This window comes from Copadichromis virginalis, linkage group LG22 (assembly GCF_057382275.1).
Source record: "Copadichromis virginalis isolate Kocher_CV1m ecotype Utaka linkage group LG22, C_Virginalis_male_GT1.1, whole genome shotgun sequence".
Taxonomy (NCBI): domain Eukaryota; kingdom Metazoa; phylum Chordata; class Actinopteri; order Cichliformes; family Cichlidae; genus Copadichromis; species Copadichromis virginalis.
This window is the reverse complement of record NC_140638.1, coordinates 20,042,067-20,067,848: the sequence shown is the minus strand read 5'-3', so window position 1 is coordinate 20,067,848 and position 25,782 is coordinate 20,042,067. Positions and strand designations below refer to the sequence as shown.

At 42.5% G+C, this 25,782-nt stretch overlaps 1 protein-coding gene across 1 annotated transcript; it reads left to right on the top strand.

The window, feature by feature from the left end:
• Window positions 1-1,336: 1,336 nt before the first annotated feature.
• Window positions 1,337-18,087, top strand: cspg5b (chondroitin sulfate proteoglycan 5b). The gene is made up of 6 exons (XM_085445530.1): window positions 1,337-2,041; window positions 7,639-8,419; window positions 9,435-9,623; window positions 9,930-10,092; window positions 13,906-14,070; window positions 16,897-18,087. The coding sequence occupies exons 1-6, from the start codon at window positions 1,960-1,962 to the stop codon at window positions 17,506-17,508; spliced, it is 1,992 nt and encodes a 663-aa protein (XP_085301656.1). The 5' UTR covers window positions 1,337-1,959; the 3' UTR covers window positions 17,509-18,087.
• The last annotated feature ends 7,695 nt before the right edge of the window (window positions 18,088-25,782 follow it).

Below are 25,782 nucleotides of genomic sequence, written 5' to 3'. Positions count from 1 at the left end.
GGCGTCGACTAAGGTGTGTTATTCTTCCATTCTGTTTCTCAGTAAGATCCATCTGTTCACCCTGCACAGTAATACACTCCTTTCCTTTTGGTCCCCAAACAGCTCTCCCTGCAAATATCCAAACAGTCGAATGAATTCAATCACCAAAGAAAGAGGGACAACTGAAAGATGACATGCATGTGCTTGTGTACATTTATTTTGATCTATCTATCTATCTATCTATCTATCTATCTATCTATCTATCTATCTATCTATCTATCTATCTATCTATCTATCTATCTATCTATCTATCTATCTATCTATCTATCTATCTATCTATCTCTCTCTCTGTGTGTGTGTGTGTGTGTGTGTGTGTGTGTGTGTGTGTGTGTGTGTGTGTGTGTGTGTGTGTGTGTGTGTGTGTTTGCAGGGGCAGTAGTTGGGTGCGGAAGCAATTTTGTTCTGCTCTGTTTGGCAGTGCATCTGTGAACATTTTTCTGTTTCTCGATTTCCACCACCAAAGGTTCACCCCTTTTCTATGCACACACATCTCTGTCCAGCCCCTGAATCCTCATGTCTCTCTCTTTCTCTGTCATCCTCTTGTGTGGCTGTCCCTCCACCCTGCTAGCACCATCTCATATAAATAAATAAATAAATAAAAATAAATAAACAAAAAAAAACCTCTACTGTTCTGTTGTCAGGAGTGTAGACTGATTGTGTTTGGACTCTTTAGATTTTAGTGTTTTTTAGGGTAATTGATAGTGAACAGCAGGAGGGAGCGCACAGTGTTGGCTGGGATCAATTCACTCCTGATTTAATGAGTAATGAGGAAAAGTGTAATTTGTTCACTAGGAACAGAGCATTTGGTCCTAATTATTTCATAATGTATTTGACATAATCCCATTTAGGAGTAGAGCAGATACTCTGCCCTCCGCAGGCCATTTCGTGAGCTGTTGGTGACTGTAGTGCAGACACAGAGATGGGAGAAGGGATTCGTGTGACAGAGCAGTGATTACACTGTTTTAGGAAGCAACTGATTTAGGAAGATAGAGGGGGAAAGCGATACAATTGGGGAGGGATTATGAAAATCATACTTTAGGAGATCCAAAGGGGGTATGTTGGCTTGGTCAGAGTGTGTGTGTGTGTTGGGGGGGGGGGCTGTTCACCAGCAGCTGCTATTGTCTGGAGTCTATATCTCAATATAAGACTAAGAGGATTATCTAAACGCACACTCTTAAAGAAGAGCAAACCTCTCTCTGTCTGTTGGCCAAAGGCATTATGTGCCCAAATAACCCGGTGACATATAAAAACCACACGGGGAGAGAGAGAGAGAGAGAGAGAGAGAGAGAGAGAGAGAGAGAGAGAGAGACTCTTGGACCGAAGCTCACACACACATTAGCTGTGGCGTAAACTGGAGCATATTGACTTCCAGTGACAGCAGACGCTGTTTAAATCCCCCACTCACCCCCATTCTGCACGAGAGACTGGACACCGGGAGCATTTGCTCGAGTGATTGTCTGTGCGCGTGCGGCCTGGCACTCTGACACCGAGGCGCACTGTGCGCGCGCGTTCTTCGCCGGTGTAACCAAAAGCTGGGAAAAGGCGTATCAGTTCGACGACCCAGTCTCATTAGAATCTAGTCTGCAGACCCTTCGCTGGTCGCGCGCATTTTACTACTACAACTCCTCGCGGTGACGCTTCAGCTGTCGACGGAGTGGCACGCGCGCAAAAGCTGTGGAGAAGAGGACACCCGCCCGGGACAATGGAACCGAACCCTAGCCGTTAAACAGTTGACACACACGCACGCGCGCGCACACACTGCAGCTGAGAGAGAGATCAGGCGTTTGGAAGGATAAAGGCGACATGGCGAAAACAGACAAGCTCTGAAGTTCTGTGAGGATTATTGTACAGTCCACGGTCTGACCGGCGAAACGAGGACCAGAGTTTGCATCACTGTATCCAAGGGAATAAGCCCACGTTATGGCGCGCGCTGACAGCCGTTTGGGGACCTGGCAGGTGCTCCTGACCATCTCAATGGTCATCCTCCCTGTGTCTGCTCACGGTAAGTCCGCGGATCTACCGTGTCCCACCCTGTGCGTGCGTGCTGCCTTTAATTATTTCTGTAAGGAAGCACGCGCACGTGCGTGAATCCAAATCACACTTGCTTTGGCATAGATTAGAAATAATGACAAATCCAATTGTCCGTGCATGCGCCATGGAAATATAGATGCCATTTAAAATGTGGGCACTGTTGGCATTATCCATTATGATTATTAAGCCTTTGCTTGGTAATTCTGTTTTGTGAGGACACATTTATCAATGCATTGATTAGTTTGGCCATTCGCCATTAGAAATGCCCAAATGTCCACATTTTTATAGCACGAACAAAATTGGATTCTCAGTCCAACCAATCACTACATTCTGCAGATAAACCTTATATTTTTTGTCTCTCATCCTATTGGCTGCTATATGTACTGATCACTAGTGACACTTGAACCAGTGGCTGTGGGCAGGGTTCAGCCAGTATCAGGTTCATTAAGCGTGTGAAAGGCGGGTAGGAGGGGGGGGGGGAACCTCCCCCTGCCTGTAATTATGTTAATTCAAAGATGTAAGATCTACTACCCGGCTGTACATTTTTTTAAATGAAAAATAATGAGATGTCTGTGGACGATCACAGCGACAGACACATTTTACAGTTCAGCACTGCAGCTGCGACCCGCCGTGCCGGTGCGTTCCCCAGACAAAGGCGGGATTAGGTGCACCGTGGCCGGGCTACAGGAGGCCCATTCATGGTGCTGAAAGGACTGAATTCCTCTAGACATTGAGGAGAAGGAGGGGTGGGGGGCGAGACGACTGGACAGGCCAACCCCGCTCCCCTCTCCTCCTTCTCGTTTACTGTCCATCCCCTGGGATTTGTGGGAACACAAATCTGACACAGACGGTTCCTGCTCTGTGCGTGTGTCTGTCTGTGTATCTGTGTGGCATAGACACGCGCCCGCGTGCTCCCCCCGAGTGGTGGAAATGTGAAAAATCCTGGAAATATAAAAAATGAGCGCTACTGCTGTCGCTGCCCAGCAACAGGGTGGGTTGTGCACGCAGAGGGTCGTTGGGGTTCACACGAGCACGCGCATCAGCTGTAATCCCCCCCCACCCATGCAGCCTTGTCTCGCGCCCTCAGTGGATAGCGAGGCGTTAACTCTATGTCATACCCAGAGGAACCCACCCGAGGGATTAATAAAGTTCTATCTAATCTAATCTAATCTACTGACCGGTAAATATATGCCTGGCATCCTGTCCCCCATGTTTAAAGCCCGCAGACCACTTGCCAGGGGATATTTGTTTAATTAAGAGTAGCAGGGGCCTACAGGGGATTCTTATTTCACTGGCTGCCTGGGGAGATGCAAATCTTTTAGATATTTTGCTTTTCACTAAACAGTAACCTGCTCATCACATAAAACGAAGAAACAAGTAAAGTGATTCACTACTGCTTTAGTATTCCTGCAGAGTCCCTTAACATGCAGCACCTGCTGTCATAACGTCATTTTCAGCTCAAATTTAATACGTTCTTTTACTCACGCAGAGAGGTTTGCTTCAGCAGACTAATGTCTTTATAATATACGTTTTTTTTTCATGACTGGGTAATTTGACTTCATTGGTTTTTATTTATTTAGTCTATAAAATGTTCACAAGTTCAGTGCTGCCTTTAGTCAAGGTATTTTTGTCTAACGGTGATGTGGTGGTGAGTTACCATCATAAGATACAAAGTCACACCCCAAAAAAATCTGTCACTTTTACTTGATTTTAATAAATTATCAAATATAAACTGGAGATTATTCTTGCAGTCAGCTGATTGATTAATTGGCTAATCATTTTGAGCTCAATCCACACACACACAAACATTCCTGCGGGAATAGATTTCTCTTGTTGGCCATGCCGGTAAAACAATGTGGACTGAATCCAGAACCCCAGCGTTCCTCCATGTGAGTATGTGTGTGCTTCTGTGTATCCAGTACATAATGTGAGGTCCATCTGCCCCGTAGCCCCAGAAAGCTCATAATATGTCAGAATACATCAGATCATCAGCATCTCCTTGATTTTCTTTCCTTCGCAGAGATGGGGAGGAGGAAAAAAATCTTGAATGCCTACGGATCAATGGGCGGAGGCTGCAGGTTTTCATCATAAATGAATGTTTGATTGTAAAATAAATCAATAAGGCTCAAGTATTAATACATTCTTACATTTGGATGTTGCAGTTTTGCTCAGTAGGCACCTTTATCTGACTGCTGACTGTGAAAATAATAGCTGTAGTCAGCATCTTTTAGGTTTATATTGGTGGTCAAAGGTGGTTACAATGTACTTGTGTGCAGGGTTCCTTCCCACTGTGCCCTGATGGTAAGGCCGCTGGGAGTCTGCACTCCAACCAATCACAGTGACCTCAGGTAAAACTTGTTACCATGGTGACATGCTCCGTGTGATGCCAGAGGTTAAGAGCCGAGCGGCAGCTAAAGGCACAAATCGCACTGTTTCTAAGACTGCTAAGCAAGCTGGGGCTCGTGCATTCAATTTGATCATCTTGCCCTTGTAATCTCTTCCTGTGCCCCTTTGCTCTTGTAATCTCCACGAAGACTGCCAGCTGCTAACAGGATACGCAGCATCCGCATCTCAACAGAGAACAAATCGGCAGACTGAACCTTTAAATGAAAGCAGAATTCATTGTAATCAGATTTAGCCGGTGGAGCCTGTCTCTCCTCCAAAGTGTGAGGCATTGCAATCCTTGCCACCTGAGTTTTCCCAGAGATGGAGCTGGCATAAAACGCAGAGTGACTGCCTGGCTGATTGATCGAAAAACAAGAGAGAGCACCAACACTAGATTCTCTGTTTCCACTGCAACTCCCTCGCTCCATTCCTCCTTTCAACCTGGCACCTCTTTACATCTCACCATGGCAACTGCACTGTGTGTGTGTGTATGTGTGTGTGAGGTGAATCTCATGGTTCCTCAGCCACCGCTAGTCTCCGTGACTCGAGGCACGTTCAGATGGTTTTTGTATTAGTCCCGAATGAAGTGCCAGACACTGAAAGCAGGGATCTCATTGGACACGTTGATCTCAGGGTGCTGGTGGGAGAGAAGCTGTCCAGCCCAGCCATGTTTGGCCATTTGCAGATGTACGAGCCAGTGGAAAAGTGTGAAGAAGTGGCTTCTTGAAATGTAGTGAACTGTGGGAACACTGCAGCCAGTTCTTTCTTTCTTTCTTTAATGAAAGAAATACTTTGAACCACCATCTACATTAACTTTAGTTGTGTCCAACACATATAAACTTTATATACAGGATCACCAGTAAAATCTCAGGAAAACCACTTAAAAAGTTTTTTTGCTTTACATCCAGAAAAGTGTTTTTTTTTTTAATTCTGTAAAAGTTATACTTCTACATCATTAATGCTGTTGCACAATCCTCTGATATGCTTCAGGATTCGTTTAGTGCTCTTTTATGTCTGTTTAAAACTTAAAAGCTAAAGCTTTTAGTTTAACTCAGAACAAAAATGATAAACATCAGCTCACCTGTTATTGTTCAGCTGCAGAAAAAATACACATTTATGAACTCTGGGAACAAATTACGGTATCTCGTTTGTTTAATTGCAGTAAAACATATGTGTAAAAACGATATGTTGTGTTTTTTTTAAGTGCTCAAACAGTTCTTGGTCAGGTGTGTTTCCAGCAGCAATCAGCAGCGCCTCCTTGTTATGTGCTAATTTGTGAATTTCACATTTGGGGAATTTTTGCGTTTAGATGTCAGGCTTGATTTCTCTCCCTGTGCCCAAATGAATGCCAAGCTGACAACGTTACAATTTAGTATAAATAATGCTTTAAAAATGTTTCAGTTTAAACAGATATCCTTAAAATTTGGCCCGAGTGTCTTCAGTGTGGGAGGGGTATCATTTGAGTCCTGGCAAGAAAGAAAATCTAAATGTATGAACACAGCATCATATGCCAGACAGGGAGTAGCTGAGCTCACTCAGGCATGTGTGCTCCTCACCCAATCAAAAAGTGAAATTTTTTCAGCCAATGGAAAAATAGCACCGTGCTGTTTCTAATTTCTTAGCAGGAGCCAGGGAATCACTTAGAAAGAAGAAGTAGTACTGGGTAGCCTGCAACCCACCTTCCACACATCCAGTGCCCACCCTATAGTTTCACTGTGTTTTAGAAAGACAGCTCTGAAGTGGACTCCACACACAGTCATACTGCACTCTAAAAATCACTCCAACTTTTATGGAATAAAACAAATTAATCTTGTAATCTCTAAATTAAGTTTTTGTGTAATAACCTTAGTCTAGTCAGACATCATGTACAAAAAACCCCCAACCCCAAACTGAATCTCACAGGCAGGAGGAGATCCCAGCAGCTGGCCTCTAATCTTCAAACTAAAAGCCTGCTTTCCTAACCTCTGAGCTATTACTACACCTACCTTCCTTTTTACCCACTTATTATTCCTAGATGCCCAAAAGTAGGAGGCTGAAACTGCCTTTGATAGTATCCTGTTATTTCCTTATCTTGCTTAAACTATTTGCCAGATTTACTGAGGTGATATAATGCTCACGCTGGCTTAAATCACAGAGACTCTGCGTTTTATAGCTGCACCATTTCACCAAGTGGAAATTTGTCAAGATATCAAGTGCATTTTTTTTGCAGTGTTACCAAATTCTTTTGGAAATACGTGTCTCCGCTTGAATTTAAAAGAGAGTTCTGTGGGTTTTAATTATGTGTGGCTGCCGAGAATGAGCATGCAGTGAGGGGCCAATTAGCAGTCTGCTGCCTGCTGGAAGATTTTAAGACTTTTCTGGTGATATCTTCGCCTTTCTGCCTATGAGTGTGCGTCTTTCTCTGTAGACTGCTAAAAGCAAGAGAAGTTTCCAGCCAGGCGGCTTCTAACCTACAACTCTAACCCCTAATCTAATCCTCACCCGGTCTCGGTCACTAGAGCACATAACTCAGGCGCTAATCCTACATCATGCAGTCTTCAGCTCTTGTTGACATTTCTTTGACAAGTAATCAGTTGGCTTTTCAAAGGGAAAGTGGAGCCAAGTTTTTAGTAACACTTTCACTCACACTGAATAGATTTTGTATTTTTTGGTTTATAATTGAATAATATTTTAAAGCTCAGAGGAGTTAATAGTCAGGGAGATGGTGAATTCTCTTAGAAAACCAGGCTAATACAACTCTAAAGCACCTCTGCACAAGGCTGTGGTGGAGACTGCAGTGGATCTACCAAAGCCATTCACACTTTATCCTTGGGCCTCAGTCTTTATCATACAAAACTAGACTCAGCACCTTCGGACTGGTTAAATCTATCTATAAAAACCTTTGTGTGTACTTTTTGTGAAGAGTAAGACCACAGCAAATAAAAGCCAAAACAATTCAGTTTTCTGTTATTCTTTGGTGTTATGATTTGTAAATATGTCAGGGTTCCTCAGTTTCACACATCAAAGTAGGTTCACCCAATAAAAGGCTTTTAAAGCAGCTGTTTAATGTCTTCTTTGGCTGCTGCGATGGCTTGGGTCTAGAGGCTACAGATTTTAATGGAAAGCATGAACTGCATGCTTCACAGTTTCCAGAGTTAAAAGTCAAAAGTTGAGCTCTTAACCCTTGTTGTGTGTGATTGACAGGGAGGCATTCAATTGGCAAACACCACCATCATCACAACCATTCATCTGTCAACAAGGAGGCCTTGAACACCAGGATGGTGCTAAGTGATGACTCAGCAGAGAGAGACCATCTGATTGGAGCAGGCCTTGTGTTTGGTGCCAAACTCCCACTCAGCTCCGCCAAACACCACCACTCACATAAGCGCGTCCACTTGGATTTTGTAGAGGAGGACCCACCTGTGGCGGAGGAGCTAACCGCAGGAGGTGGGGGTCCAGATCAGCCCGGGAACCCCTTATCCGATGACGTCATCACCGTGGAGTTTCACAGTCCTGCCCCCGACGTCGTGCCCTCCGATGCTGCTCTGGGATGGGCAAAAGCCCCCAAGCCCCAAAAGCAGAAGCCAGGCGACCCTACATCATGGACCCTTTCTGATTTTTACGACTATCTATCCCCCGATGATGACGACCCCTCGGCAGTCGATACAACCCCAGAACCCGAACCCTCCCCGTCACCTCCAGCAGAAATGGAGGATGAGAATCCGCTCCTGGCTGGTTCTTCTGCTGTTCCCGACAAGGTCAAGCCTAACGTGGACAGCAGGCCACCCTTACCAGCTCCTCCCATGTCAGGGCAAGACCAGGATGAGGGGCTAGGCTTAGGAGGTGCCATGGGGGAGGGTGGCTGCAGGCTGGGCTTTGTACAGTCTGGGCCTGGGGTGTGTGTATCTCAGTGTGACGTCAAACCCAATTTCTGCTTCAATCAAGGGGTGTGCACCGTAGTGCCAGGAATGGGAGCCTTCTGCAGGTGAGAGCTATGCAAACACAGGATCATACAGTCTTCCTTTTTCCATCATGCATAGTAATTTAAAGGCAGGATGTGACTTTTTGGTGAGCAACTGGCATTTGTGTGTGCACATTATGTGCAAGGCAGCAGGGGTGCCCGAGAGGGTCGTTGGGTGCTAAAATATTCCCCTTTTTAATTTGTCTTCTTGGGATAATTTCCAATATGCTTGTTCTCCCACACAATTGAAAAGATGTAGCATGAACACTGGAAACACAGACACACACACGCACGCACAAACACGGAAACAGAAGGCTGGCCTGATGTGTCACAAGGGTTTGTCAAGATCACAGCAGGGTCCCCAAGAGATAATCTCAGTTTTGGGTTTTGGAGGCAGGGCGTAAAAGAGGGTGTGTGTGTTGTTAGGCTGCTGGCAGCTGACAGAGACACACAGCATGCACAAATAGAAAGTACGAGAAAGATGACAATACACTGAGGTCACACAAACTCGCGCGCTCGCACACTGCTCATGCAAATGCACAAGCATTCATTCACGCCTTGATGGCACCATCTGCCCTCTCCTGCAGCCTCTCTGTAAGCTTGGAGGCAAACTGTTGCTTATCTTATCATACCTGCTGAGTAATATGCACACACACACACACACACACACATGCATATGGACACACACACTTACATATGCTCAAACAGCAGTGAAAAAGTTGTAAGTAGTTTGACAGAAAAAGATCAGGAATATGGAAAACGCACACACACACACACACACACACACACGTGTTCTGATCCTTTGATCTCATTAAGGGGCTAGGCTGCAGGCCAAATCCCTGCTTTGCTGGAAAGACCTCAGGACAGCATGTCAATAGCTCTGAGTACAAGTTTACACTTACACATTGTAGGCATAATTCTGGCACACAGGCACACACCTTCTTGGGCATTTGGCTTTTTTATTTTGAGGATAGAAAGAAAGACAGAAAGTTAATAATAATAAATTAATATGGTCTCTTTATATTCCTTCTTAATCCAGGTGCAATGTGCAGGACTACGTGTGGAACAAAGGTGCGCGTTGCGACTGGGCCGTCACCGAGTTCCAGGTGCTGTGCGTGGTGGTGGGCGTGTCCTCCGTGGTCCTCCTGCTGCTTTTTATGATCATCGTATTCTTTGCCAAGAGGCTGCACCACCTCAAGAACGAGAACAAGCGCCTTCGCAAACGCAGGTGTGTGCGTTTGACCGGGAAGTGAGAAAATATTTTTGAAAAGAGAGCTGTGACTCACAGTTTGGTCGGTGCAAAGCGAGGTGACAACCTTATTACAAGCACATGGCAGTCAAAGCAGAGCACATGTGAAAGGAAGTCTATAGTCAGTCTGCTAAATTATTTGGTTTTCACAGAAGTGACATGTGTTTTGTGCGAGCTGGTATACGTAGTGGAGAAAAAATGCAGCTCTTAAAGATATGAATGCAAAAAACAACCATATTACTCCAAATATTTACCACACAAATCTCTCTCTCTGCCATCCTGCAGTAAGTACCGCCCACAGAGCAGCGAGCCACAGACGGACGGCCTCTCAGTTTCCACAACAGCTGACGGCTCACAGCCAAACGTAAGGAAACTGTGTGACACCCCTCCGCCCGCTCCCCAAGCTCATACTCACAACCTGGCGTACTATGACAACATTATCTGTCAGGTATGCCCAGCTCTCCTCATGTTTGGCCCCTTTCCCCCCTTTTTCTTAGGTTTTATTTCATTTTTCTATATATTTTTCCCCCTTCCCACCTCATTGTGTTCTCTCCTGTGTTGTCTCCCTGCCAGCTTCGCTTGATGATTCAGTCTACTGTATGTTTCTGCTGCACTGTTCTTGTTATTAAACTGCCATCTGAAGTTTGCAGGCACACCAAAACACACCATAATGTTGTCCTGTTATATCAAGACATAGATGAAAATGTAGCGTATGTCTGTGTTTAATGTTTTTCACCCTGACCAATTCCCCTCAGAGGCCATCAACAGCCAGCTTTACCTGGGACTATAAACCCAGAAATTCTTATAATCAGCTCCAGGTAAGCACAAAGGAGATGCCCACATTGCCTACATTAGTCTTCCTCCCTGGCTTTGCTTTAAAGTCCCCAACTGTGAAACTGCTAGAAACTTACAGTATTGTGCAAAAATCTCGAACCACCCATTACTCCTTTATATTTTGTTTCAAGTAGCCAGACATTCCCATGTGTTTTAAAGTTTTCTTGAACAATAGTTCCTCAGGCTTTGTGAGGGTCATTCAGAGTTTTTCCATTTGGCTGCGTTTTCACCCATTTTCAGTCCAGTCCTTGGATCTGACCATTTTCAGAGGCATTCAAGTGTAAAAAAGACACCTGATTCAACACATAGACAATTAGCAAAGAACCAGTTTTAAATAGTATCTGTATGAGCACTTTGTTACTAGCAGCCTGTCACAAAACCCATCATGTTGGATCAATTGCATTTTTTGGGGGGTTCAAACCTTCATCAGCATGTACAGAGTAGGTCAGGAGAGAGGTACAACAATGTCTACAGCCATCTGTAAATCATGGTGGAGGCTCCGTCAGGGGTTGCATATTAATTTCAGCCAGTGGTGTTGGAATTGTTGTCAAAACTGATGAAATTCCAAACACAGAATTCATCATGCAAAACCATCTGGAAAGCATTAGATCGGCAACAGCTTCATTTTTTTTTTTTTTACCATGACAATGACCACACTTCCAATGCAGTAAATGCCTGAAATAGACAAACACACGGTGAAGAACTATCAGTCATGGATTGGCCTCCCTAAATAACTCTCTTCCAAAGAAAAGCTTTGAATGTCCTTCAAGAAACCTAGAGAACTATTTCTGAAGATTAGTTAAAGAAATTACTAGAACGCTTGACTAAAAGAGTTCAGGCTGTGTTGAACAATAAAGGTGGATTAAAGGTAGAATTATACAAACTCCTTTTTTTGCCTTATATGCATGAATACTTGCACATTTTAATAAATCGCCACATCTATTTCTCATTATCTCAGCAAAATATCAAGAAAAGAGATGCGGCTCAAGACTTTTGCACAGTACTGTAAATCTTTTGCACTTTATACGCTGCAAGCTGTCACTTCCACGACCTCTTCCCGCACCTGATCTCGTATCAGCTGAATTCCATGTAGCTGTAATGATTAATCACACCCTGCCAGGCGTCCTGCAGCCAGTTGTTCAGATATGTAGGCATCGCTGTGTGGAGAAACAGCGAGTTCATACATTTGCTGCCTCTCCTACCTGCGCCTCTGCAGCTTCCTGAGAAGCTCGCTGAGGAAATTGAGCCACCATTTTGTCTCAGCTGCTTGCTCTTCATGCAGCTCAAACAGCCATTTTGGGTCCCCCTGCAGCAGGTTTCCTCTTTTCTCCCCAGTACCCCTCCACAGGTTGTGCATTCTGTAGCATGCAGTAATGCATTCATTTCTGTCCACAGTTCTTTTGTGTGTGTGTGTGTGTGTGTGCGTGTGTGTTGTGGGGGTGTTGTGTTTGCAGGAAGATGTGTTTGTTCCCCTGTTTACATCCATCAATCGCCTGCTGGGTTACTAAGGCAATAGAGAAGGTTACTGATGCATGAGTAAATTCATACTTAAAATTCAGTGTGGATTCTTGTGAATAAAGACGGATATAATAGGAGAATAACCTAAACGGCGTAGGGGGTGTAGGAGATCAACAGCAACAGCACGACTTTAAATTTTCGGAACCTGTTTTGATGTGAAAGGGCGTTCGGCGAATTGCGTACAACAGTAGCCAGTGAAACTGATCGATTGTGCCCTACTTACCGCCTGATGTGACTTTGACCTTCAGATGTTAGTGAAAAGCCAATCAATGGATAGCTTGAACAATTACGAGCCTGACACACGGACACGAAACACAATGGATTTGCATCTTACAAAAACAAGTCTCTGGGACTGACTTCACATTTGATCTGCAGAAATGAATTCTGATTCTCAGTCCATTAGCGACACTTAGCTGAACTACCTGAAGTGATCAAATTAGGATTTTTTTTTTTAAAAATAAGCTGCTGCTCTGAGAGCGGTGCTGGCATTTCAGTGTAGTGATTATAGCTACTTTTCGGTATCTTCAGGATCCTCTAAATGTCAGGTCGGGGGGTTAAAAAGCCCCTGCAGGTACATGTCCTGTATTGCAATTTCTTTTAAATGTCATAGGTCCAACAGGTTTTTTTTTTTATGCTGCAGTATGATTAGCTGATTAGATAAAGGCCTGGATGTGAAGGTGGTGGTGGTGGTTTTTCCGTGACTTTCAAGAATGATTATCTTGAGCAAGCAAGAGGGGAAGGGTTTTCTGGAAGGGTTTTTTGTGTGTTTTTTGTTTTAACCAGTTATAAATGTCATCTTTAAGTTCAGTTAGGCCAGTTACTCTGCGATGTCTGTCTCTCCTAGTCTGGCAGTGTATTTCTGCCAGTTCAGATTAAGTTGTCTCTGCAAAATCGTAATGCACAGCGATGCGCCACTATATTAGATCTTTCCCCAGCACACACTAAGCAGTTTTTCCCTGTTAAATGACTGCCTGAGCAAGTGATTGCACACTCTTGCAAACAACAGTACAGTAAAAGTTCAGTTCTGTAATTAAAGGTGCAATCTTACACAAAATAGACCCCCCTGAGGATGATTATTAGACCTCAACATAACTTTACCTTCGCCAGGGGAAAAAGTGTACACATATCTATATTCCCAAGCAGTAAAAGATGCATATCTGCACAGCTAAGAGAGTAAAAAGAGTAATTTAAAAAGGAAATCTCACTATTATTATTTTACAAGAATTCTGTTTAGCTGGATTTACTGACCAAAATAGTTTTTTAAAAAATGTACTTGAGTGTGTTTGTGATTTTTCAACAAAATACTGTGCACTCAAAAAAATGTATCTACATAAGACAAGTATTTCACAAGCAAATGACTCAGATAAACTTAAACAGTTTCTTAGGAGCTACCTAAAAGAGTTGTATGGAACCACTTGACATAACTTTTTTAAAAGCAAATCTTCCAAAATTGTTCAAATGTTTCACCAAATTCCCCCCAAAATAAAAAGAACTTGTAGATTTTTAAGGTTCCACTAATTACTTGATGATTTAAGTTAGATAAAACACATTTACTACATTCTGGTAAGTCTCTCTGTGCATGTCTTGCATATTAGCTGCACACTGGTGTAAAGGTTTTCTCTTACAGCAAAGAAAAAGTCTGGTTTGGAAGTTTCCAGAGGCTTTTGTTCTCACCTTGCATGCTGGATTGTCCTCCCACAGTCCAAATACATGTGCGTCAGGTTAATTGGGGATTTTAAGGTGCCTGTAGGTGCAGATGTGAGATGGATAAAGCTTTGAGTTGTAAGTTGTAAGACTGGCACCATGGAAGTGTTGTTGTATTTCCCAGAATAGTTTTGTACCTCGTCATTAAAATTTCGTTTTCTCTGCATATGAAGCATCTGTGAAGCGTAACCAACTTTCTCTGCAGGATGAGCCGCAGAAGCAGGAGAACCAAGCCAAGTCCCCGCAGCCCAAGGAGGAGGGGTCTATGAACATCCTCAACTCTCACTCCCCAAAGCACGAGAACAACCGCCCGGCCTCCGCCGTCCACGACCACGGCCTCACTCCTAACAACACGGAGGAAAAAGCCGAGGTAAACATGCTCCAGAACAACCTGGTATAAAGCTTCACCTTCTGTTAAAGTGTGCACACACACTCACACACACACACACAAACGACATAGCGCCGAGGCTAACATCGTTTACACCATGCAAAGTGCATACTGTGCATTTCTAGCAGTCTGATGAGACCTAATGTAAAAAGTAAGCACAACATGAATTAAAGATACAACTTGAAAAGCACAATAGTCTTGTTTACAAGGCTACCATGCCAACACTGATCACATAGTGGTGCCGCCTCCTCCTTCCTTTCATATCCGCCCCTTATGCTGGACTAAAACCTCTGGCTTGGACCAACTATTGACTGACTTTCCTTTCTGCTGATGCCCTGCCTTGGTCTTTGGCCAATGAAATCCTTTGCTGTCTTTTCTCACATTTCCCCAGCCCCTCCTTCCCCTTACCTCTGCTTGCCCCGCCTTACTGTCGCTCTCTGCCCGCATGCATTGGTGTTATCAATGAAAAGTGTCTGAAAACATAATATTTGCAACAAAAAATAAAATAAAAAGAAGTACGTGGAAATTAAGTGGATCTGTATTTGCGAAATATTAATGTTTGCTAATAAGTGGATATGTCTAGATTACATGAGGTCAAAGTAACTGCTCGGAGTTGATATACTATATACAATAGATATATTACACACGCTGTGTCTTGATTTTCAGTGTGATTTATAATGCTTTAATGTACCTTGCTATTCTTTTGTACTTTTTTTGGTATACATGGAGGATTGCAGTTCACGGTTGTTGGAATAAATCTTTTTAATTTACCCAGCTTGTCCCCGTGTGTTGTTGTGAGCTTTCCTCCAGACTGTATCTCTCTGTCCAGCTCTTTCTTTTTCTTCTCTTTCTTTCTTTCTTTCTCTGCATGTCTGCCTATGATGAAGCTAACTACTGCCCAGCTGCTCTCCCGCTAATAATAACTGAATGCTCGGCTGACCCTGCTTTTGTGCTACAGTAGGCTCCTCACAGATTGCACCGTCTGCACACACAATAGTGATTGCCCATTCAGAACCATGGACAGCTCCCTCAAATGAATAGAAACCGCAATAAAAGGTTCAAATGAAACATGTTTTGTTCAATATGAAGAAATTTAACGCAGGCTTTTTAACCAGACTGGCAGAGGGAAACAGGATTTCTGAGTTTTCTTTTGTTTTTTTAATTTTTGATGTAGTATGCTCCTTTATCTGTACTTTCCATGTATTAAGAAGTACACATGTTCCTGTTTGAATACCCCCCAAATTCCAACTTCCACTCTGTACTTACACTGATGAGAATGTAATTCGCCATAGTTATTTTTATTCATCTATGCTAAACACCTCTTCTGACAGCAGTGTTTTTAAGTATCATATACACTCACCTGACAGTTTTTTAGGTACACCTTGCTAGTGCCAGGTTGGAGCCCCTGCTTTAATTCTTCGTCGTATAGATTCAACGAGGTGCTGAAACATTTCTCAGAGATTTTGGTCCATATTGAAATGACAGCATCCCTAAGGTGCTCTGTTGTATTCAGATCTGGTGACTGTGGCAACTATTTGCGAACTCATGTCATGTTCAAGAAACCAGTTAGAGATGATTGAGCTTTGTGACATGGTGTGTTACACTTCAGGATAACAAGGATGGACATGGTCAGCAACCAAAAGTAAATCTCCCACACTGTTACAGCACCACCACCAGCCTCAGCTATTGATTCAAGGCAGGATAGAGCAATGCTTTCATGTTGATTACACAAAATTTTGACCCTCTAATCTGAATGTCGCACCAGAAAGACTCATCAGACCAGACAACGCTGGTCTAATCTTCTGTTGTCCAATAATGGTGAGCTCTTTGAATTGTAGCTTCAGTATCCTGTTCTTAGGTGACAGGAGTGGCACCCAGTGTGGTCTTCTGCTGACCCACCTGCTTCAAGCTTTAACATAAAGTTCAGAGATAATGGGTGGTAACGGGTGGTTATTTGAATTACTTTTATCTTCATGTAAGTTCAAAGCGGTGTCGCAATTCTCCTCCAACATCCGAGAACATCAACAAGGATGGTTGTATGTGAAAATCCCAGCAAATCATCAGTTTGTAAAAGAGTCAGACCAGTTCACCAACAAACAATGCCACATTCAAAGTCACTTAAACTTCTGTTCATCCCCATTCTGATGCTCTGTTTGAAACTCAGCAGACCTTGTCTTCATGCATAAATGCACTGAGCTGCTGCAGTGTACCTGTATAAAGTGGCCAGTGAGTATATATGTCATCATTATGAAAAAGAATATTGATATTCAGAACAGTTTAAAATAAATTCTCAACATTTATAGCCACTTAGTCCCAAATTTTATTACAGTTTAAGCTATAATCATTATATTTCTATTATGTATCTAATGGAAATTATTACCTAACTGTGCAGTTTCCCTTAACTCCACGAAGCTCAAAGCGTCTCTCAGCTCGCTGCTTAGCTAGCTAGTCTGTAACTCTTTGGAGCTACTGCCTCTTACATCCTTCTTCAGCAAACAGACACTGATCTTATTCTGGAGTTATCGAGAACAAGAGCCACAGGAGTTTGAGAGTGAATATTAATTGAATGTTGCTCTGTAGTTGCCGGACATGTAAATCAGCACAGTATTTGTTATTTGGTATTTCTCATCATTTTCCCCCAAAAGCTAATTACACCAAGAATCTAAAAATCAATACTGTAGCTTTCAGCTATCCCAGGGGCCCACTGTCACCCCTGTGCTTGTCAATGTAATTTGATTTCATGTTTTTGCCTTCATGACTCTTCCTGCATTGTTGCAATCTTCTCCACTTACCATATTTCAACATCAGGATGGAGTGACTATTGGCCTGGAAGTGCTTCTCCCCAAAGAGGCCAAGCTTCACCCAGAGAACAACCCGCCCCTTCAGTATGATGTCTTCCTCTACAAGATTGCCAACAATGGAGACCCTGCCTCTCCCAGCCAAGGCCTCACCTCTCACTCATCCAGTTCTTACCCCACCACTCATCCCATTCCCAGATCACCCAATACACCTAAGACATCCAAGGTTCCTAAGTCAAACAAATCCCCCAAACAGACCAAGGAACCGCTGAGAGGGAGGCACTCTTCACCTGGCCGGCACCGCTCACCCGGTCGCCATCCATCACCAAGTCGCCACTCAGCTCCCGGGTGTTATTCTTCCCCTATCTGCCGTATGTCTTCCCACCACTCTCCCTCTCATTTCCGGTGCATGCCCACCTGCTCACCCACTCCCCCTCAGCTACGCAGGCCCAGAGGTCGGTCTCAGGATCCGGAAGCTGAGGCCTCAGAGACTGGGCGAGAGTACTATGGAGGACACATCCGCCCATTCCCATCATCACCACATCTTACCCAGCCTCCTCCATCACCATCCAGGGGGAAGTACTGCCCGGTCAGTACCCGATCCCTGCCACCACTCTCCTGACCAGGCCTTTGCTCAGTCCAGCCCTTTAAACGCACAAACATCTGTCATGATTTACTCTGTCCAGTGATCTGTGTCCATCATGTCTCTAACTTTTAAATTAGCTATTTATAGTTTTTTCATCCACCTGTCCATCTTTGCACCCTGTTTCCCCACTTTTATACCCTTAGGATAAGGAAGGCACCTAAACCTGTTCTAGGAAACTAAATAACTGGGACAACCCTGCACAGACCACATTCACTGAAATTGAAACATGGATGGACCAAAAATACACCAATAAATCACTGCATGGTTGCTGCAGCTGCATATTCACACCTCTCTGTAAAAAAAAAAAGGCCCAACATCTCAAGGCTCAGGTTTCTGCTCACAGAATAAACTCTTATATGTGAACAACACTATCTTAGCATGGTGCCAACATCAGCGACAGCTGACGATATTGTCAATAAAAGGTTTCATAGCCTTAGTGTTATCAGCGGTTTATACAAATCTTTTGCTATTCGATGTGTATTTTTTCATGTTTTCATAGGTGTTTTGAGTGTCTTTTTCAGTGTTTCTAATCCTTAATAAATAGGATACAACAAATCATGCAGTACTGTTTTCTGAAGATGGAGAAACTTTCTGTGTGGTGGCTGTTCATGAAATATGAGGTACTCTGCTGCCCCCTTGTGGACAATGCAAACATTGCAACGAATGGTCTTTGGGAGTGGTTAGATAGATCCTTATACTGAGACACTGCCACATGTTTTACATAAACAACAAAAATAAAATAAAATAAAACGAGGTTATTCAAAGAGTAAGACCGATATTGTGCATTATAATAGTGCAGTTTGCATTATTAAATAATATGCACATTATAAATGTGAGAAAAAGCTCTAAGAAGGTATAATACAGAAATATTTGTTTGAGAATTAAAATGATCCTGTCAGGGAAATCTCATGTTTTTGAATGAACCCCAGAAAAATTACAATTTCTTTGATGTATAAAAATATTTCAAATTATTTGAAATTGTTTGAAATATTCAAAATATTACTTTTTAAACATTATTTTAAATGAAACCGGGGTGAGAGAGGATATATAGTTCTCTGAAGTGGTGTGTTGGTGTCCATGCTCATAAAGAGAGCATATAACTGGAAATTTATATGACACCAGTTAAGCTTCCTGATATTTAAGGTGCTGCATGAGTAGAAAGTTAGTAGATAGTTTGCAAACCAGTACATAGCCTTAGTAGCATTTGTACCACTGGATGGTTACTGTTATCACTCTTGATATTATACATTTACATAAGGAGACTCGTGCTGTGAATAAAGTTGTGGTTGTTTTTGTTGTTTTTTAATAAAAATAATACAAACTAAAGTCAATACATATGGCAGATATAAAGGGTAATGACACTGCCTTTTTTATGCATTAAGAACAGCTTATGTCAGGATTAGGAGAAAAACATAAATGAACAGTTTGTTTAAATGACAACAAAAAAAGAAAAAAGATGTGTTTAACCAGAGTATTAAAATGCATCTAAATATGCATTAAAACCAGCTCATATTTGTGATTTAGACTACAGTTATGTATATAGTGAAAAAAAGCACTTAAATAGCAGTTTAAAGACTTTTATTCTGTCTATATCATTTTCAAAACAAACACAGAACGAGAGAGTGTGATGTTCCCCTTAAAATTTAGAAATTTATTTAGTATTGCACTTTTTCCGGCTGGGACAGGCTTCAGCTGTTTAAGTGAACAACCCTGTAATGTTCAGGATGCAAGCCCAATCATCTCCAGTAGCAGTACTTTTGTTTCTTCGGGTGATTCAGATTACAATTTCCCACAATGTGACCTCTTCTGCAGCAGCAGTTAACAGCTGCAGGCTGCAGCGACTCAGCTTTACTCTACTCTGATGTTTCTCAAGGATGAAGACCACCTTCTGGTTCCAGATGGAGAAGGTGAAAGAGAAGTTATTCTTCCTTCTTTTTCTATTTGTCAGAAATGGGCACAGAATGAATAATTTTCAGAAGCCTCCAAGGTGCCCACAGTGTGTCCTTTGTACGTCCTCGGTTTCCACTTTTTAATTTGCTCTTGAAGTATTTAGGATTTTCTGAGAGTTTTTCCTACAAGGACACTTAAAAGGTGAGAGTGTGAAAATACAATAAGAAGAATTTCTCTTACCAAGGAAACCTTCAATGTTTTTCTACACTAATACAAAAAAAATCACATAAACCATGGACAGAAAAGCATTTTGCTATGGTGAAATACCTCAGGTGGATGGTTGAAAGTAACTGACTACATGGTCATATTCACATGTTCCTCCCTGTCTTTAATGCAGTCTTTTACTCCAAAGAGTCTGACCTCCACAAACCGCCAGACAGCTGTTATTACAAGCTGCATTTCAGCTTTAAAGTAGAGTGACCTTAACCATCCACATGTGCTTTTAAGAATATCAGCAGCTGCCCTTACATTTAGATATGATGAAAACTCTACAGAAAAATTCAAATGAACCCTTGCTGAATAGCTTTCTGTTGTGCCTAAATGCAGCTGAACTCCAGGAATAAATTAAAGCTAAAGGATGTGAAAGTGGAACTTCAAAGTAGTTCCAAACAAGGCTCGAACTGTCAGCTAGGTTTCACCTCTGCTCATTTGTGGTGTTTGGAACATTTTTAACTGAATAATTTGACAAATAATTTGCATTGCTGTGAGGTACAGATGGTCCAAGAGGTCTGTGCTGCAGTGATGGTGAGTAAAATTCTACTTTTTCACATAGCAGCTCTAATTAGCAGGCGTCTGCATCTGTGCAATGTATCCATACACTCCACATGCAGCCACATAGATGGACTTGCTCATCAAGCTTGCCAGCATTAGTTGAAAACTAGCAACCACTTGCCCAAATATGCTTACTTAAGGCTCCAAAAGTGAACAAACTGGGCCAAAATGTTAATGCTGAAGGTTCAAAGTTAGCGCCACATAAAACACCGAGTGGCTAATTCTTCATCCTTAAAAGTGAATACAGTCAGATACATTGATCTGGACCATATTTCAGAACATGGGTCATTTAAACACAGAATGAGTGAAAGAATTAAAAAACTGATATTATGGTTTTATTTGGAGTTGATAGAACTTTAAAGTTACAGTGTGTTAAATATCTAGATGTCAGTAAGTTTTGCAGACAACTGAGGTCTTTTTCCTTACCCCTTTCAATTCTAGTGCATAATCCTAGCTACAGTGGCTGTAGGAAAAACATATTTTAGTCAGCCAGGAGATATCAAAACATTAAATTTAGATAGGATATTTCTACTGCTGTTTGTGTTAAGAAAAACAACCCAGCACCCCGCCACACACACACATTATATTTTAACACATAAGTCTATCGACACTTAGCAATCAATCAGGAATAAAACACAGATCTATATCAATTAAATATTTCGGCGCATTTTATGTGTTTACCCCAGAGTCGCCTTAAAAACGCCGGTCACGGGTCTGAAAAGTACTCAGATAGCAAAGTGACGTAAGTGGCCCTGGAGAGTTTTGCTATCTGTACAGACTGTCAGTCCACTGTTTATCTTAGCTGTCAATATGCCAGGTGAGAAGCATCCACCTTTATTTACTTTGAAGGAGGCTGTAAAAGACTGAAAACAGTCTGATATGAGTCACTGAAGCTCACTTCTGATCGGTGACACCAATACTGAGTTGTTGAGGATATCCTAAACTTTTCTGTGGCTAAGCACTGCTGTTAGCCCCGTTAGGTGCTGTTAGCTGCTGTTTGCTAGCGTTAGTGAAATTTACTTTGAAGTGGAACTGAAATTGCTGAACTTAGTGAATAAACTCTCATATATTGTGATGTTTGATGTGATGAATGAATTCAAACTGTTTAACGGAGAGAAAGTGTGATTTTTTTTAAGACATTCACGCTTAACATTAGTTACATTAGCATAATGTTAGCTTAGAAACTTTTGTTTAGCCAGTTCACTGTCAGCTGTCCAAAAATGAGATGGTCACGTCTAATGTCCTGACAATAAGTCATTCTGACAATATCAGGAAGAAATAAACATGTTTATGCACGTTTCTGTATGTTAGACCTCTGACTTAAGTTCAGGAAATAAGCGGTCGCAATGAGGAGGAAGAAGATTCAATTTCATCCAGATGCCAGTCGCGCTCTCTTTTGTTTTGACGTTTTTGCTCCCTTGGTGAAGAGGACCCCATCTCTGCTGATAAAACATGTATGATCCTTCATATCTTGAGTCTGAAGATGCAGGGAGTTCTCTTCTCCATCGCCTTTGGCGTATTATGTTTGTAATTCTAAGTTTATGAGAATGCATTAATTTATTGGAAGACGTATTTACACATTAATCAATGTGTGATTATGAGTACAATACTATTTTTTTCTATTTAATGACTTCAAAAAACGTCTGTACCTTTGAACCTAGCACAAGCTCACAAGTTTTTGCTGACCTCTAGTGGAGACACCAGGCCTCACTGTATGGTCTGTACCGGGCATGGTCACAGTTGTGGTAGAACCCACCCAAGCACTAACAGGCTTAAACATATGAGGTCAGATAGCGCTGCGTTTCAGGTCAAGTTAACTTTCTTATTTTACTGTTATTTTCCTTAATGTTTAATTTAAGCTGCATTGCTTCTATAAGATGATTTATTAAGAAATGAGAGTTAGGGAAGTAATGACCCCAGAATCAGACACTACAGGATAATAAAGTGAAGCTATTAAAGGTACAAGTGCAGGAGACAGTCCTCCTGCCACTGTGTGAGTTATTCACACCGCAAATCTCCCACCTCAGAGGAGAATCCTGGGTTCATTTCTAATCCAGCAATACACTTAAGTATCTGGCTGGCTGCAAACACTTATTCTATTATCTTAGCAGGGTGTACAGTTGAAGGTCAGCCTGGTAATGATTTCTCTGCATGACTTGATTAGAGTGCAGGTCAAAAGAGTGATCAGAGACCTTTTTCCACTATACAGTTTTTGTCCTATTAAAAGGTCAGCTGTCAAAGCCAGATGTGGGAGCATTACAATCTGCTTGAACAGACTGAAAAGACTCCTTTAAAATAACCTCTCAAGCTTGCTCTGTGTCTTACAGAGAGGGTCCATAAAATATTTACAACAGGCCCTTCATGAGCGCTCCCCAGTTTTTCTTTTGTAACAAGCTGAGCTGAGAGTTTGATTTCATGTTTTCCGTCCACAACCTACGACTACACACACACACACACACACACACACAAAAGAAACGTCAGCATTTCGTGTTTAGAAAAATAGCACTGGGGTTGTACTTGAGGGACCCATCTCATCTCATCTCTGTACAGTTAACTCCTCTGAGATTTTACCTTGCACAACCTCCTCAACCAGCACGCCCCACTTCTCTGCGTGCACGCAGCTCCTGCTCGATCCACCGAGCGGCAGCCTTGCCCCGCAATCCGACGCGCTCCGCCGCCACCGAAGACCCGCTGGCACTTTGAAACCGCTGATCTGCATCTCCATTTGCATTCACTCTGTGTCGAGCGAAGGAATGTGTGCTGATTCAACACGATGCTGTGATAATTGATTCTTGTTATCGTGTAGATTTTGGGGCGATATCTGATGATCTCCGGCTTTGCAAAGAGAGGAGATGAGGGCCAGGATAGTGCACAGGTGTGTGTGTGTCCGGGTGTGTGCAGGATAGGATACTTTGCAGTTAATGCAGTGTGATATGTCAGCACACTGGGAGGGTGGATTGTGTGTTTTTGTGTGCGGGGGTGTGTGTGGGTGAACCACTTGGATGTATTGCTTTTTGGCAGCATCATCACTGCCTCTTTAAGTAGGGCTATAAAGTATTTTTGCTGACCCAAAACAGATGTAAGTCCCTCTGTCTTACTCCCACTCTGCTCATCCCTCTGCATGTAATGTACACACTCACTAACACATCTTCTTGTTCTGCGTTTATCTCAGTCCTTGAGACGCAGCAAGACATTTTGCCGTTTCAGAACTGTAGACGAGCTGTAAATGTAAATATTTATTTAATGAACACTAACAAAATCAGCATAAAGGAGAATCTAATTAATAATTAAATTCAAAGTTTTACTTTTATGTAACTGGTTTCTCAACTTAAACTTTCTTAGGATACTGCATTTTGAGTGGTCGAGCACACTGCTAAGGTTTTAACCGATGGCCCACAAAATGCTGAGGCTGTCGGCGTATTCCCTTTGCTACATGTTGACACAGAGTACCAAAATCTCTCTCCACTCTTCCCTTCTGTCTCCATCATTCCTCCATGAATCCTTAAAAAGAATTGAGGGAAACTAAGCAAGGAATGGTGAAAGGCAGTTATAAACACTGCTTTGTGGGATCATAACTGCAACACACACACACACACACGATCACATCTAAAAGCAGGATAGGAACACCTGTGAAGAGGGAAGGCGGGGATACAAAGGATGCACCCTGCTCTCACCCAGTGGTGCTGGAAGGAAGGAACCCAAATTTACCTACACGGGTGGGAATCATCACACACACACAGGTCTCCTGAGATGCCTCCACTGCAGATGAAGGTTTTTCTATAATTAGAGGAGTACAATGCAGTGACTGTATTTTCACAGAAAACTGACGCACATTAATAATCACAAATCTGGACAAAGACACAGAGTTATTGCATGTGTTGTCCGTCCACAACAGAAGCGGCGCACGTCTGTTTTTAAAGTTTCTAAAATGATGCCTTCTAATGTGTTAAGCTTCCACTGTATTATGAGACCCCCTACTCGCAGTCTTTCTCCCGCTCGCTTTGTGCCATTGCTTTTGTGTCCTTCGGCTTCTTGTGAGTCAGGTTAAATGGCTTTCTATTCAGGAGTAAGAAATGTCATCACTTTGTGTGCACTCGTGGGTGTGCGCGAGAGAAGAAGTGCGTACTCTCCGAGAAACGACCACATAAAGGGTAATTGCATCCAAATTGTAAAAAAATAAAAAAGTTCCCATTTAAACTATCCATGTGGTGTCCAGCCATGCAGTTCATTTGATGCTCTGAGCAACACACACACACACACACACACACACACACACACACACACACACACACATGAAATCCTCTTCATCTCCACACTGTTAGGGGGTGATGACAGAAATCTGAGCAGCACAAACTGCCAAATTATTTTTATTGGCACAAACTGCCAATAAAATTATGTTTTCGTGTTCTTTGCGTGAGGACAAGCCAAACACGCGCACACAGCTGATTTTTCATTGTTTCATTGTTACGCTGGGTGACAGTCGTTCATTACAGTTAAATCCTGACGGCATGAAGTATCATCAAATGGATGAAAGTGACTATTAAAATATGGTGGTGCTTTTCTGGGGGGGCAGTTTTAATGCAATTTATACAACAGATAACAGGATTTTTTGTGTGGTGAACTGTAACAAACCCTCCAAGAAGTCAGTGCTCAGTTTTGTTTTGTTTTTGTTTTCATTACTTTATGTTGGCAGTGACTCGCTAGTCTGTGTATCTGTACATGCACCACTGCAGTCTATGGATGCACACAGGTAATGCTGCATGGACTGTATATTTAAAAAAAAAATGCACATAGCCAACACAGCATCCCTCATTTGTCTGTTTTTAAAGCTCTAGCTGAGCGGGTTGGCCATCGGCATCTTGATGTTTTGAAACCGCTCCTCACAAGCAGTGGAGTGGATCTGACTGATGAACTGAGAGCAGACCGTGTGGTGGTGACTTTGCAAGTCAGACCCGCACTAATGCATACCCTGTTATGTCATCTGTTTTCACTCTAATGACATCACCTTGTTTGAAATTAACACACACATCATCCATTCATTTAGAATCACTAGTTAACCTATATGCATGTCTTTGGACAAAAATGTGTATAAAACCAGGACTTTCCTGCTGTGCTAACCACCGCACCACCATATCAGTAAATTGGTAACTTAAGTCATAAATCATAGGACTTGGAACCAGAGAAAATATCCCTGCCAGCTGTTGGGAAGAATGGCTGTTTAAGGCACTTCCACCATAGCTTAAAAGGCTTTTCAGACCCCGAAGCTACATCCATCTTTTATATACAGGCTATAGTTGGCTGTTAACTTAACGCTCAACCCTCTCTCTGTGAATATGCTTACTTTTGTTTTCAGAAAAAAAAACAAGATGCCAAAGGCCATGAAGCTAAAGTGAAGGATTGAAAGTGTGCATCCACAGACCGACTAATGCGTGACATCACAGTAGCTACATCCACCTTTTATATACAGTCTATTATACTCACAATGTACAAAATGTTCCCAGAAAATAGTCCCCAGAGAAAATAGTCTGA